The sequence below is a fragment of the Diadema antillarum genome, unplaced genomic scaffold (assembly GCF_040938485.1).
Source record: "Diadema antillarum isolate AM-2024a unplaced genomic scaffold, OU_Dant_1.0 scf00000143, whole genome shotgun sequence".
In the NCBI taxonomy this organism is placed as follows: Eukaryota; Metazoa; Echinodermata; class Echinoidea; order Diadematoida; family Diadematidae; genus Diadema; species Diadema antillarum.
This window is the reverse complement of record NW_027271032.1, coordinates 1,206,419-1,223,204: the sequence shown is the minus strand read 5'-3', so window position 1 is coordinate 1,223,204 and position 16,786 is coordinate 1,206,419. Positions and strand designations below refer to the sequence as shown.

Genomic DNA, 16,786 nt, shown 5'->3' with positions numbered 1-16,786 from the left:
TATGTGTATCTTTGGCATGGGCGCAGCCATAGTGGGTGTCTTAGCCGACCCCCCCTTCCCATTCCCCACCCCTCTCCCTACATTAGCACGCGCGCAGAATGAAAAACTGCTTTAGCCAATGGGCGTGTCGTACTGAGTGCGCGAATGCTTGCTTAGTGCGCGAACCTTTGTTACAAGTGCGTGATAAGCATGTTGCCCAGGGGTGGGGGAGAGCAGGGGGTGTCGGCTCAGACACCCACTATGGCTGCGCCCAGTGCCATGAAATGTCTGCTGCCCTCAACGAACCCGAATCGGTCTATATACACTGCTATAAAATGTAAAAACATGAAATGTGTGAAAATTTTCTCCTGTAAAATTATATACTAGCCTAAGTGTGCAGGTGTCATTTGTCTTCTGAAGATTATATTCTAAAGGCTACTGATTGTGTGTGATGCTGTATATGGCCACCTATGTGAAGATATTCTTAGTCAATTAGCGATCTATAGCAAGCAAATGGCATCCAGGTGAAGAGAAATGCATGAGGAGTATTGGAATATTGCTGTGTATCTCCCAAGACTGTGAATTGAGTAACCCCTCATGGTGAGCAGAGCTCAATGAATTCACCATGTGTAGGGTGAGTGTATGAATTGGAAATTAATGGGTACTGGATGTTTCATCGTACACCACGTACTTAAATGATATGACTGCAGTGAAAGACTTAAATATGTTACAGACTTACAAGAAAGCACTGAAGTAGGGTTGATATGAAGATATGGATCTAATGTTTATTGGTGGGTAAGTTAATCCACTGCCATACCACTCATTCATTTTATGCAAATACATGTTTTAAAAAAAAGAAAGAAAAAAGTAATCTACTCATGGAAACTTTCTCAGTGTGCAACAGATGGTCAGTGTAGATGTAAAGATTGCTTACAGAGATTTACTGATTCTACTGAGTATTAATATGCTTGAACTTGACACTCACATGAGTGAAGTGGTTTAAAGGTAGGGGGAAAATGGTGCTTTGGAGAATACAAAGTCTTTTGACTGAGATACTGCTTTCCCCTCGTCATGAATATCATACTTTTTTTTTTTTAAGTTTGAATTTCTGTCGAGTTTTCACAGGTCTTCCTGTTATTTTTTTTTGTTCTTTTGATTCTGATGTTATGTACATAGAGGTGTATTATTTCTGGTTTTGCAAAAGATTATTTCTTCTGTGTCAGAGAATTGTATAGGATCCATTCTTCCTCCTTGACCCCTGCTAAAAGTTGTAAGTCATTCTGAAAGCATGGGAGAGTAGTCTTTTAGGGCCAGTCTTTTCAGATTTTCATTTTAACTCCAACTTGAGCTTTGGACATTGAAGAAATACTGAAGAACAAGATTGTATTTCATTTTTGCTTTTATTCATTTTGAGAACTCCCAACTGTCGCTTATGTTGCATGGTAGCTATATAGTTTTATGAATGTGTACTTGATGCTTGTCATTGTGAAGGAGGATCCCTCTTTTGCTGCTGAGATGTCGTGAGTTGTTTGAAGTGAAAAGTTCCATTTGAAAGAGTTTTATTTATTTTTATTTACCTTTTTTTATTCATTCTTTTTAAATCAATTTTATCCTCATTGGGATGCGATGACTTCTACAACATGCCTGTTAGCAGGAAATTAGTCCTGAAATTTACACATACTTGTACAAACTAACATCTTGTTATATTTATCTCCCAAGGAAATGTGTGTAGTGTTTTACTCTCAAGAGACTTTTTTTCTTGCAACTGTTTAATATTAAGGTAAGTTTAAATGCAGAATGAGCCTAATACCTATATCTGCTATAGGGAAACCTCCATGTACATGTAACAGTCTGCTTGGGACCACTGCCACTTGAATGTCCTTGTTTATCTGGAATCTTGTAAAAAAAAAAGAAAAAAGAAGAAGAATATTAAAGAAAAGGGACCTGCAAATTTACCTCATTATAGTACATATCTCACTATATCTGACCTCGTTCTAACGGCGTTCAACTGTACCGTCATCTTGTTGGTCTGCAGTTTAAAGGATCTGTACGACAGTGTTAGATACAGTATGTGATTACATCATTACTTTGATTTCTTCATGGCAAGTGCACTGGTTGACTTACGGGGGAAGTTTACTTAAATGTCTAGTACGGATTGAGTAAATGCTGCAATATCGATAGAACACATCAGTGAAGGTTGAAGGAAATTGGACGATCCATTCAGAAGTTTTGAATTTTTAAAGTTTCAGTGCCACCATCACTGGATGAGAATACAGCTTGTGACATCACTGGAGGACGATAATAAAGAAAATATATTGAGAATTCCACAAAGTTTCATATTTTATGAAACATACACATTCCCTCTACTTAATATTAACTGACACATGTTAGGGGCAATATTGTTCCCCTTACTTTCTGAAAGAGAGAAGTTAGGGTTTTTTCACTCTGCTGGAAAAATTAGAATATGTGAAATTCTTTTAATATTTTCTGTATATTGTTCTGCAGTGATGCTGTGAACTGTGTAGTCTTGTCATTCAGCGATGGTGACATGAAAACTTTTAAAAAATTTGTAACCTTTTGAATGGATTGTCTGATTTTCCACAAACTTCACTGGTGTTCCTGTACTAGTATTGCTGCATTAAATCTGTATATATTTGGGTAAACTACCTGTTTACTTTATATGTCTTGTTATTCTGCTGGATTGACTAATTGCCTGATTGAGAATGAAGTATGTTGATTCTTCAAAGAAAAAGAAAAAGTAAACGATAGGAATGTCACTTCTTTCAGCTTTGATAGTGGTCTTTCTTCCCCCCCCCCCCCCCCGAAACAACCAAAAGCTAGCCAAACAAAACAAATAAACAAAGCCAAGAAGTAAGTCAGGAATTTGTAAGGAGAGGGTGCTGAAAGGCAGAGAAATTCCATAATGATGGCATTGTAATGGTTATGGGGAATATATCTTTGGTTAAGCTTGATGTTTCTGATATACAAATGTATATTGACTTAAATGTATGATTTATATATGACTATTGTGCCTTGAAAGCATGTTGTTCTAGGTGGGGTTGAAACAAATTGAATTCTCACTTTTTTATTGATATATTTACTTATTTATTTTTTGCCTCAATGCAGAGTGGCTACATCGACTATCCAAAGATTATCGCAATTTATGGTTTTCACATTTTTATGTATTCTTTTCATAAGAATTTTTCATCTTATAATTTCATGTCAGATACATATGCTTGGAAAATCCTACACATCAGCAAAGTTAGTGTAATGCATAGAGAAATGAACAGATAAAACTATTTATTTTTGTATAAAATAATATTAAAAAATCTGGTGTGTCTGCCAGTTAAGTATGTATTTATTCACTTATTTTTGTCGGTTAGTTTATATTGGATGATTTGACATGGTAAGGATTTTTCCTTCCTGTTTTGAACATGCTATTTGAGCTCATAGTAATATATACTGTTTGCTACTTTTCCCCTTCTTATGTTCTGTACTTGTGTGTAAATCTAGATTTAATTCATTAAAACAAAACCTTGAAAATGAAACCATGCTCTTCAGCAAGTTTTGAAGATGTTTTGTGTGTTGCCCAAACCATAGTCTGATTCAAGTGTATTGGTATTCACACCTTCTCTTTGATCGAAATAGATCTGAGTTTGATAGACTGTATTGTTGCCTCAGAATTGTGTCACCGTGGGGGTGTTACCTTTTGCCAGAAATGAAATTTGTTTCATCGGCTGCTTATGTTTTAGTACCTCCAGGAAAATTTGCTGCATAGTAGCATACCAAGGTACTTGCATACTCTCATAGTAATTTCAGAATATGGGTAAATTAAGTACTGTGTGTGCTATGATCTGTTAGCATATCTTCTATGATTTTTTTTTTTTGTTGAATGGATGTATTTGGAATTCAGAATTATAGCGATGACATGAGAAGTTAAGTATTATCCCTTTAAACAAACAGTTGGCAATACAGCTGTAGTTCCAACTTGAAGACAATAATGTATATATAGCATTTCTGACACAGGAAGCAAGTTTTTTGTGAGTTGTTGATTTCATGCCATTTTTGAAAATAACACTTTGAAATGTCTGTCATACACATACTCTAAATATGTATCTGATGTAGAATTTGACTGGAATGTGTATCAGTGTGAATCCTGACACTTTATGGTTACTGCCAGATGCAGAACATGCTAAGCTGGACTGCGTTCACACAAGTTGAAATTTTGAGACTGCCAAGAACCTGCAAAGTGTATGCCATTCCCCTCCCCCCCCCCCCCCCCCCCAAGTTTCCCATCCTTTATATGACCATGAAAATAAGATCTAATTACAGTGTATGTACTGTTATGGAGCCAAGTGGTGGTGCTCTGCTGATTACAATGGATGTGACTTGTGCATGGTTGACTGTATGAAACATGTTAACATTTGTTTGTGTGTACGTGTGTAGGTTATTATTGTACCATGTTAAGTTTAATTAGCTGTATGGTTTCCTTGTGCCACCTCATGTCAGGTGAAATATGGTCCCTAACATATTTATCTGTGTCCATTTGTGTGAGCATTTGAAGTGTTTCAACAGATATTTACAATGAATTCCAGTGCAAATAACTGTTGAGGAAGTTTGCTGTTGTGTTTTTCATTATGAGGCTTTGAAAAGAGTATATATGTAATTGTAATTTGAATCTAATTAGCATGAAAGAGTTCCTCCTTGTTCTTTAAAAAAAGACAAAAATAATAATATCAAAGGGTCATATTTGATGAAATAGAATGAATACTAGTAGTGCTTCCATTCAATGTTGTGCCCCATTTGTACGACTTGTAGTCAATATTAGATGGCATAGCGGTTAAAAGTATAGAGGGAGGGGGTTGCGTTCCTTTGCTGACACGATAGCAGGCATTTATGGTATGAGAAACAAAAGTGAGCAAGTTAGTGCCGCTGTGATTGCAGTAGAATGATATTCCTGTTCATTAGCTTCTGTTTTTTTGATGATGTACAACTGAAGCTACTCCGAGCCCACATATTTATATATCAAAAAATCTTATTTACTCAATTTTGTGTAAGGCAGAACCACCAAAGACATATGCTATCATTATTTTGCTTACTTTCATTTAGTCAGTTTGTAAACAAAAATAGTTCTATTGAAGTCCAACTGGTGTGTATTCTATTCTGGACATTTATTGGTATTTACAGTGAATGGTTATCATGAATTATATTTTGATAATTGTTTTGAAGTTAAATGTACAATGTATATCAAAAGTGTATCTCTGTGAGAATGTTCAAGCTGTGTATGAATGACCAGCCCAACTGATTTGTCAATATCAAGAATTTCAAGAATTTGACCATACCACATCCATCAGCACTGTAGGTTGGGATGAATTCTTCAAAATCAGCATTTTGACCTGCCAGTGAACAACATAACTTGGCATTCAGTCCTTCAAATTTGACACAATTCACATCCCATATACCACAATTTCATTGCACAAATGGTATTAAATATGAACATGGTTAACTTCTCCTTTTCCTATGGTGGTTCCTTTCAATCGGTATTTTGCAGGGAGTTTTTCTTGGGATATTAGTCGACCACTATAATGTCTACCCATTAATACTCTGTAAAAAATAAAAAGCAATAAACGATGTTAAGCAATGAATGTCATGGATTGTAGACATAAAAATGGAATAAATTTAAGTGAGTGTGTGATGAAAGATATTGTTGAAAAAATTGTTTTCCATCCATGATTTTTACCTTGTGTGTCTGTGTGTGTGTGTGTGTGTGTGTGTGTCTGTCTGTCTGTCTGTGTGTGTCTGTGTGTGTGTGTGGGTATGACAAAGAATATTACTTGCCAGGGAAAGACAAGTTCATTGTTGACAATTTCAAGAGCAAGAACAAAAGAAGAGTCGTGTTCACGTGCTTGTAAGCATCTTATATTCTTCCGCCAGTTTAGTGACATTTGCAATTGATGTAAGATGCAATGATTCTACAGTAGCTACCACAATGAAGTTATTGCTACTTTTAACAAATGCATGACAACTCTTTTCATGACACGATAAAAAAACCCACATTTATGGGCTCACAGTACCATAATACATGTATTTGTTCGTACATGTACAAGAGAAAGACAGAGTACAATAACAGTAATGTTATTCACAGTCCAGATGATAAGTGTATCTACCCCTTTATAAAGAAAATGTTATTTCATAGTTCACAAATGGCCATGACAAAAATGTGTATTTGTGAGAATCATTTTTAAACACTTACCCATTACATTAAAAGGAATTATAAAATGGGTTCAAGAATGTAGCCAATTGGAAGCGCTGAAATGAGTCACGTGTGCGTGCATTAATTTTTACTATCATGCACGGCCTTGCAAAATGCGTAAAGTCACTGCGTCACAATGTTTACACTAGCAGTGCGCACTTAATCAGGTGTTACAAGTGCGTCGCGCGCTACCATACGCGCTGTCAATCCTGTAAACAACTTCTCGTTCGGGCTGCCAGCCGGCCTTTCTTGTGCACAACAATCATGTGGCGTACGTATACGCTTATACATGTACGTACAGTACTTACATGTGCGGGATTTCCGAGTGCGACGTGCGTAAATGTTTGGGACGAACATCCTCGGACGTCTTGACCCACAAAGGTACGTGAAAAACGCTGACAAATGCTGTTAGTTTTCGAATTTTCGACCCATTTTATAAAACAAATGATGCACAGGATTATTTCGTGGCGTTAGTGGAGGCGTAGCTCACTCTCGGGTATTTACAATGTAGTGCAACATGCACTCGGCTTCGCCTCGTGCATGTTTCACAATTGTAAATACCCTCGAGTTCACTATACGCCTACACTAACACACTCTATCCTGTGCATCATTTGTATAACAACAAAGAGCTCATACATGTCATGCACTTCATTTACACTTAACTGTTCTGAATAGAATAATCATGTCTCACACTCAGTTTCTGATATTTTTCATTGAAAGCCATATTTGTTGATGTTAAAGATATTATGTGATCATGACATTTTGTGCAATGTTTTGCTGATCATAAGTATGGTTTTCATACACCCCTATAAAGCAAAGCCAATATAAAAAATTAGAAACTTCAAACATTATATGCGCGGTAATGGTGATTTGAACCAATGATGTATAGAACGTGTCATCACTTCTCACAGAACTTTAACAATAAAAAAGCACACGGATGTTCTAAAGAGTTCTTCGTTTTTCCCCCTCTCTGATTTGAAAGGAATCAGAGGGCTTTCACATTACGTAACTGCAGAGGTGCAATCATCCTTGCAATGATGCACACGTTTCAAGAAAAGTTAACAGTCGCTAGATCACATTGACAAGAAAGGGTTGTTTGAACAGTTTATTTTTGTCAATAATGTACAATCAATGATAAGACTGGAGGTCATGGCATCGCGGCATCATATTGCATGGTACTCCTGTATACATGGTATGTATGTAAGTAGGAATCAAAATCAATGTTTCATTACGACAGGTGAGAAACCACTTTAAGAAACCACTTTAAGTTTTGTGACATCACAATACATGTACAATGCTTATTGCTTTTACTGTATTCATTTATTGTTGATTTATTCATTTTTATGCCTCCGCCACGAAGTGGTGCCGGAGGCATTATGTTTTCGGGTTGTCCGTCCGTCTGTACGTACGTCCGTACATCTGTACGTACGTCCGTCCGCTTTTGTTTACGCGATAACTTGAGTAATATTGACTGGAATTTTACCAAACTTGGTCCAAGTATAAAGTATGATGGGGCAATTATTTGATAAGATTTTGGGTGAAATCGGCCAAAGGTCAAAGGTCAAGGTCAAATCATGAAATTGTATCTGTTTACGTGATAACTCAAGACTGGATCGAGCAAATTTCACCAAACTTTGTGGGAGGATGATGTATGATGGGGCAATTACTTGATAAGTTTTTGAGTGAAATCGGACAGAGGTCAAAGGTCAAAGATCAAGGTCAAATCCTAAAATTTATCTGTTTGCATGATAACTCAAAACTGGATGAAGCAGCTTTCACCAAACTTGGTCCAAGGATGATGTATGATGGGACAATCAGTTGAGTAGATTTTAGTGACATTGGCCAGAGGTCAAAGGTCAAAAGGTCAAGGTCAAATGCAAAAAATGTTGCTATTTCCCCCATATCTATGCAATGCCCAAAGGTATTTTCTTGAAACTTAGTGTAGACATGTACTACTGCATAAAGATTCTCCAAAGAGAGTTTCATGTTATAAGGTCAAAGGTCAAAAGGTCAAAGGTTAGGTGAAAATGTTGCAATATCACTTTTCTCACAAATGGTTCAATGTATCTTCATGAAACTTGGTGCATACGCATGTACTGACTGGCAGGGATTATCTAGGGAATTTAGGGGTCGTGGGTCAATAGTCAGGAAGGTCAAGGTCAACTCAAAATTTTACTATTTTCCTCATATACTAGTATATGCAATGCTTGCATTATTAGTTTTAAAACTTAATACATACATGCGTTACCTAATGGAGATTCTCCAGGAAATTTTCAGCCAGAAGGTCAAAGGTCAAATGTTAAGGGTCAAAGGCCAGGTTTCAATGCCCCCCCCCCCAAAAAAAAAAAAAACCAAACAAACAAACAAAAAACAACAACTATTTTGTACTGTAATTACACTCTTTCTTCATACCTTGGAAATTACTCAATGCATAAACTTATAAAAGGGTCCGTCAGAAGTCAAGTAAAAATTCTCAATTTCCTAAATATGTGTACATGCACTCTTAGACAATTATAGCAAACCCTGTTCAAGGAAAGTGAACATTCAAGATATTTCTGTCAAACCTGTCTTTTCAATATTTTGCCAGTTTTATATGAAACTGTCATCACACATTGTGAAGACATTGTACTATACACCTATTGGGAGAATCATGCATTATGGCGGAGGCATCAGTCGCCATAGCGACATTTCTAGTTTTTTCAGATTTTATCTATTTATATCATACTTATTGATTATTTATTCACTTATTTATTCATCTATTTATGCATTATTTTATTCATTGATTGATACGTTCGTTCGTTCGTTCATTCATTCATTTGCTCGCTTTCATTCTAATTACAGCGTTGCCTGTCGAGCGGTGGCGACGCGTAGTACACGTATTCGGTTCCTGGGGCTGACGTGCTGAGTAACCATCGCCGACGTTTCTCCTTATACGTACCGGTACCGGTAGTTCATTTGATGATTTTCTTAACGTCACATCTTACTGCAATGTGGCTAATCAAGAGGCATCTTAATTTCTAAAGTTTTCTAAGTTACATTAATACAACAAAAATAATGATAGGCCAAGAAATAATATCAATTCTCTCTCCCTGTCTCCTTTTTCACACACATACACATACACACACACACACACACACACACACTTTACTTCGAATTTATCTTTACATAATATACTGTATAAAAAAATGTAGCTCAGATACAATAGTTATTTTCGGTTTGAGATGCAAATCAGATGGCAAGCCGCTGCAATAAATGGCTTGATTACCGCGCTACTATGTATACGTCACAATGGCCACACGTTCACCCACTTTACACTTGTGCTGGTAACGCCGGCGGAACGTTTCCAAAAATGGGGGGGGGGGCGGGGGGGGGGCCACTCCCGGGTTTCATGAGCTAAAGGTCGTGTCACACCTTTCCGGGCAAGCCTTGCTTGCGACTTGCGAAGAACAATTTTTACTACCCGGAGGTCCCCGCAGATGACCCGCATATGACTGTACCTATAGCACGTATCACCCGTAGTCGCCCGGTGGAGATGCGCACGCAAATCTTTTTACCCGCAACCATGTTTAGGCCCTGTCACACCTTTCCGGGCAAGCTACGCGGGCTTGTTGCGTGTAGGGATTTTCCAGCATACCGGACAATTTCTGAGGGCGGACAAGGATTTGGGTGAGTCAGTGGATGTGTCTTACTTGCTGGACGCGTTCTACTTAAATTCTACTTGCGGGTATACTGTGTGAACCTGTGTGCCAGGCGCGTGGGGCTGACAACTCAGTGAAGGAATTCGTCTGAAGGAATGACAGAAGTCCCACAGAATGTCATTATCTTGGCTGCATACGGGAACTGCGAAGTACCTGCGTGGAAGTTGCCTGCGAAGTGCTGCTGCTAAGGGCCTCCTACTGGCGTTCTGCGTGGACCTCTCCGGGCATCCCCGCGGTTCACCCGGAAAAAGTTTTGGTCGTGCTCAAAAACTTGGCTGCGGTTAAATCGGACTTGTGTGCGCACCTTGATAGGCAACTAACTACAAGCGAGATACGCACTAGATACTGTCAGGTGCGGATCAACTGCGGAGAGCTCTGGGTGGCAAATTTGTTTCCCCGCAAGTCAAGCCGCAAAACTTCCCCAGATACGGTATGACAAGGCCTTGAGCATGCTCAAAAACTTGTTCCGAGTGAGTCGTGGGGGTTCGCTCGCAGAGGTACACGCAGAACACCTGTAGGAGACCCTTACCGGCAGCACCTCGCAGGCAATTCCAATGCAGGTACTCTCTCAGTACCCGTAAGTCGCTCGTAACAAGATAACGGATCGGTTTCAAAGTTCTCACGCAGGTCACAAGGAATACACACAAGTAGAAGGTAAGTTGCACGCGTCTAGCAGGTAAGAAACAAGTGCAAACTCGCAAACATTCTTGTCCGCTCGCGGAAAATTCTCCTGCGTGCTGGAAAATCTCTCCTCACAACAAACCCGCGTAGCTTGCCCGGAAATGTGTGACACGGCCTTAACAAGCAAAAAAAAAAAAAAAAAAAAAAAAAAAAAGGCCTTCAGCCCAACTTCTAGTGCCACTTCCAAGTTTCTTCAGCTGACAAGCAAAAAAATAAAAAAATAAGGTCTTCAGCATCTTTCTCATTCCACTTCCTGGTTTCATGAGCTAACAAGCAAAAAAAAAAAAAAAAAAAAAAAAAAGATCTAATTTCAGCGCAAAAACAAAGCTTAAAGGGTGTGTACAGTTCTGGTTGAGGTGAGGATTTAGCTTTTAAACGTTTTGCAAGATATTCAGAAACCACTCTATGAGCTGTTAAGGAGCATGCAATTCCATGGGGTATCAAAAGTTTATTTGATGAAAATTGGTTTTGAAATGGCTGAGATATCCAAAAACAAGGTGAAACAAAGAGATCCTAATAAAGTTGTGGCCTGTCGCCTTTTATTATTATCACTTTTTTGGATATCTCAGCCATTTGAAAACCAATTTCCATCAAATAAACGTTGAACCCTTCTTAAAATAACATGCTCTTTCATATTTCATGACAGGTTTCTCATTATCTCACTTAGGAATGCGCAAAACATGAATCTCCCACCGCAACCAGTACTGTACAGTCCCTTTAACCGCGCTCACACTTCATGGTTTCTATTTTTTTCACTTACGCACTTCTGGGGTAAAAAAAAAGTGTGTGTGTGTGGGGGGCAAAGTGGAGACACCTTATGACATTGTATGCCTTTGTATGGTGAAAAAGGGCCAAACCACGAATTTTACATAATGATAATCATGCCTGTGCCGAGATTTGACACGGATTACTCCAGTTCTCCAATCCCTCCACTGTTTCCCCATATATCAACGTATCGCCTTTAAAATCCTTCTCTTTGTTTGTAAGATATGTAATAATCTAGCCCCATCTTATCTCAAAGACTTGATTTCTCTCCGCTCCTCCACTTCAACCTGTTCTTTCCGTGCTTCCTCCACTCTGTAACTGTCGCATGGTCCCGCACATGTACCCGTTAAGGTGAATGGACTTTTTCTGTTATTTCTCCATCTCTTTGGAACAATAACTCCCTCTTTATATCCGAAATGCTGAAAGTGTTGATAAGTTTAAATCATTGCTGAAAACTCATTTACTCAATCCTATTTTCTTTTGTTATGTAATATTACATAATGCTGTATTTTAACTTGATTTTTTTTTCTGTATTAATGCGCTTTCAATAGAAATGTCAGTATTAAGTGCTATGTAAGTGTTATTCATTACTATTTATTATGATTATTAAACTATACATAGGACGTCAGGGGCCTCATTGCAGTGAACTGTACTGTGTTACCAATTCACTTTGCGTGGCTTGAACGTGGAAACAAATGGAAAATGTAAAAGACTAAATGATTGCGTCCTTAAAGCCAACCAATGTGATCATAAGGACAGTAATCCCACAAACTATTAAATCAATGTCCACAGTAAAATATATAAGGGTATCTGCATCAATATTCACACAAAAATGTTGTATGAAAGAGCGCAATTAACCTTCGGAGTGTCATTTGTTTGTTTGTTTGTGTGTTTGTTTGTTTGTTTTCTCAGCCACTGCGAAGATTTTAATCCCTCGGATGGCAAATTTATTGTCTTCTCTACTACTACTATGCTACTAATTCGAGGGCATGTATTTATAGCTTCAGCCTATGCCAACTCGGGTTCCATAAACAAAGTTGCACCTCCAAACCTGCCTATCTAACATGACCAAGGAGGAGAGTAATACCTCCTTGACATGACTGTCCTTAGTTCATTAATACCATAAAGGCCTGCGTCCTTCTTCAGTAAACTGATCAAAGTGGCCCTACCTCTTCCTCTTTTTGCAATTCCCTGTTTGGACTCCCACAGACAGTACGAGTTGTCTTCTAGAAAAACATCAGCTTGAGTTGACTCCGGCAAAGACTATACTCGGCAGACAAATGAGTCAACCGTAATGTGTGGAGTTTCTGACGATGAGATAAGACATACATACTGTTTGTCATCAGTCCGCCAGGATCACATGAAGAGCCATAAATAATAATCTAACGATTATGTGAACGTGGCACGTTTAAAATTAAATCAATATTCGACTCGACGTCTGTTGTAATGAGCACATTCAATCAATGCAAACGACAAACACTGATAAACGCCTATAATTCACATTGTGTAGGCCCATAAAAGTCACACCACAGGCTGCATTGTATTGAAAGAACAAAACTTCCTTTGTTGTATATTCCCCCACACATCCGGAGAAAACACATTTATTTACCGATAGGAAGGGGAAAAGGGCACTAAATACAAAATCTGCAACGCTTAACGTGTATACGCTACGCAGTAGATAGTACATCATTAGCAAAATTTCTTAATAAGGAATGCATTTGACAGATAAAACAAAAGTTCCCTCCAGTCTTCGCAATAGGAGAGATGTCCCATGAAATTAGATATTAGTAGTTGCAAAACATCAACCGAGAGACTGCCTCATCGGAATGCCTTTTATAGTTTTGACTTATATGACCCTATTTTTCACTCAAGAATCCCATATATTCACGTTGTAATCAACACAGTAATTGGTTGGCCACAATAAAGACTATTGGTGATCAAAATACCATGAGCAAATACAATCATAGAAAAAGATAGCCGTATAGACGAATAGCTACACAATAAAAAGTGATAAACTCAGACAGCGTCAACAAACCATCAGGTTTTAAGTCACTATAGGGATTCGTACTACACATACACCACAACCTATTCACGAGAGCGTTTGCATTGCGATTTACCTGACATGTAATTGCCATGAACTTTGTTTGGGTTGTTTGTTTATTTGTTTGTTTGTTTTGGGGTGGAATTTCCAATAATGTTGCTATAGTGAGAACAATTCATGAGAACGTACGTTTGATTTGGAGTATGGACCATCATAATAATTAATGAAAGACATAAAAACACTGTGTATTAATTATAAATTATGATTATAAATTAATCAATTCAACCACTATAAACACACTATTATTGCTTAACAAACCACATGTATTTGCCGGTAACCATCAATATCCAAAACATAATCATGATAATTTTTATACATGATAATATTACCGATACAAATCTGGAATGTTAAAATATCAGCCACATTTCTGTCGAAGTATACCGCTTCTTTACTAATTATTATGGAGTTATATGGAAGAAACGAAAATTATATTTTAATGTGTATGGAACAAAAGTAATACAGGGCCTCTTCAGATAAACATGAGTTCACATCATGCGACACCACTCCCCCGTCACCGTTGCTAGTGGATTAAAACTCATCGCCACGTCGTGTCCTTCAAAGTTAATTTAAGATATTACAAAAACGAAGGAACACAGTGGAAGAAGTTCTAACACTGCTTACACGGATGAGAGAGTTCTGGAAATTCCGAGTTTCAAATGTTTGAACATAGCATTTGTCTTGGAATAATTGTGCTCGGGTCACTATTGGAAACTTGCGAGGCCATTACGTTATCATCTCTCATTTGCATAATATGGCTGCAACCAATATCACCGTATATCGAGGAAATGATGTGAAAGTTGAGAGTCCCATCCCATCCCGAATGTTTGGCCGATTGTCGTAAAAATCCTTTGAAATTGTTTGCTTGATTTTTCTTTAGGCTTATACTATATTACATTTACTGAACTTGAATATGAAATGGAGTGTCATTCAAGGATCACACACATTTATCCGAAGAACCATCTCAACACAAGATGAATGCAAACCAGAAGTAGAATGTGTTATACTAAAGATTGTAGATTGTCTTGGGATGTACATGATACCCTCAATCGTGAATCACCCGAATCAGCTACATTATAATCAACGATGTGGAGTACAGATACCTCATAATTACCACACTGCTTAAACGTACCAGAATTGCTCAAACAGATGTCAATGGGGTATATAGGTTTTGGTTTGTTTGTTTGTTTGTTTGTTTGTTCGTTTGTTTGTTTTTGCTGTTGTTTTTTTTTTACAGTTGATTCTATCTTTGAAATATGGAGATCTTTCATGACTTTTCGAAAGATTCTATATTTAAATTTCAATCTTACTTTCAGAATATCCAATCTCACTAAGGCTAAGCACAGGCTCCTACGTGAAGTTTGATCACACCGAGATTGTGAAGTTGAACGAGGAGGCTGAACTCTTTGTCCATCGTGTGGTGACTCTTTGCAAAGGCGTTTGAAAGTTTGTCGTAGTAATGGTACGGCACGGGAATTTCCTCATCCTGGTTATAGCGAACGGGAAAGGGCCAGAAACCATAGAGATTCACCTCGTCACACAGCTGAATGGCTAGTGTCACCAGATAAAATCCTGCAATATAAAATAAAATGGATAAGACTCTTTTACAACTCAAAGTGGCTGACTCTATGTAAACAATGTTATTGACCAATCATAAGCCAGTTCGTAATTAGCTCATGTGGACATTATACATACTGTATAAGCTTGCCCGACGTAACAAGTTGTGGAATTCATGTTCAAAGTTCAGATTCAGTTCAGTTCAGTTTATTTTATTTAATCACGGCAATTTGCTTCAGCAAAGCTGTTCTTCTGCAAATCCGTGAACAACATAAAAATAGCAGAAATACATACAAAATGCATGTACAATAATAAAGAAAGGAACAAGTGTCAGGTAACAACAAAAACAATGATACATTGGAAAAGTATACTATACACACACACAAAAAGAAAACGGAACAAATACCTACGGTAACATGTTATTTTAACGATATCAAATAGAGAAAGAGAGAAAAAAAAATACATATATAAACAATCCTGGGCAGTTGCTTAGGCTACAGCAGAGATATATCAAGAGCTCGTTTGAAACTGGTGAGAGAGAGCATACTTTTCAAGTCATAGACTAACTGATTCCAACTCTGGACTCCTCTAAAGGAAAGAGTTCTTTTTCCAACTTCTGTTTTTACCTTATACAATACATATTTTTTCATATTGTTTCTCAGAAAATAATTTGTTACACATTCTTCAAAATATTGCAATACATATTCTGGAAGCATTCCATTAGAAATTTTATGCATAACATGTAGTAATTGTTTATACCTTCGTTTTTCCAAAGTATCTAATGACAAACGATTGTATAGATTGCTAAGGTGGAGTATCTTGGTTCAACCAAAAGGACAGTTTTCAAAACTCTCTTTTGAATGATTTGCAATTTTTCAGAATCCGTTTTTCGCAAATTACCCCATACAACGCTGCCATAATCGAATTTGCTCTGAATAATGGACTTGTAAAATACAAGAGCAGTTTTTTCAGTTATACAAAATCTTATTCTTTTCAATAAATAAAGACTTTTCACTGTGCTTTTTATCACCTTATCCACCTGTTGGCTCCAATCAAGATGTTGGTCAAGATAAACTCCTAAGTATTTACAAGTAACACCTCAGATTCATCAATGCTGACTCTCAATACCTTGTTCCTAATCCTCTTTCTGGAACCTATTGACATCGCTTCACACTTTTTCACATTCAGAGCAAGTTAGTTTACTTCCAACCATTGTGACAAGCACGTCAAGTCTTTATTGAGACCTCTTTGTATTTGACCGAGATCTTTGCCAGGTAAATAAAGGCATGTATCGTCAGTGTATAAATGGACCTTACATTCCTTAATGCAATCAGGCAAATCGTTGATGCAGACATTGAATAACAAGGGCCCTAACGTAGAGCCCTGTGGGATTCCACATGTTACATACCTATAGGCTCGGATATGGAGCCGTCAATAGTAGTACAAGTATATTGAACACGATCACGGAGATAATTACCAAACCATTTACATGCATTACTATTCAATCCAAGGAGAGATAACTTATGAAGAAGTGTCGCATGATTGACTGTGTTGAATGCCTTTTTGAGGTCAATGGAGACCATTCCAACCATTTCACCCTTATCTAAGCTACGAAGCATTTCTTCTGTGACACAAAGTAAAGCAGTCATAGTGGAATGGGCAGGTCTGAAGCCTGATTGATTTGGGTTAATAATATCATTTCTATTCTTCAATAGGCGATGTCTCGGTCGGCTGACCAGTGGTACCTTCCTTCAC

The 16,786-nt window shown here is 37.7% G+C and overlaps 1 protein-coding gene across 1 annotated transcript in view; it reads right to left on the bottom strand.

Moving 5' to 3' along the window:
* Nucleotides 1-14,163: 14,163 nt before the first annotated feature.
* LOC139721415 (alpha-2,8-sialyltransferase 8F-like) overlaps nucleotides 14,164-16,786 on the bottom strand; it is a 59,623-nt gene continuing 57,000 nt past the window's right edge. Inside the window, exon 9 of the mRNA XM_071632731.1 lies at nucleotides 14,164-15,046. Within this exon, the coding sequence (XP_071488832.1) occupies nucleotides 14,811-15,046 (236 nt within the window). The 3' untranslated portion in view covers nucleotides 14,164-14,810. The remainder of the gene's footprint in view (nucleotides 15,047-16,786) is intronic.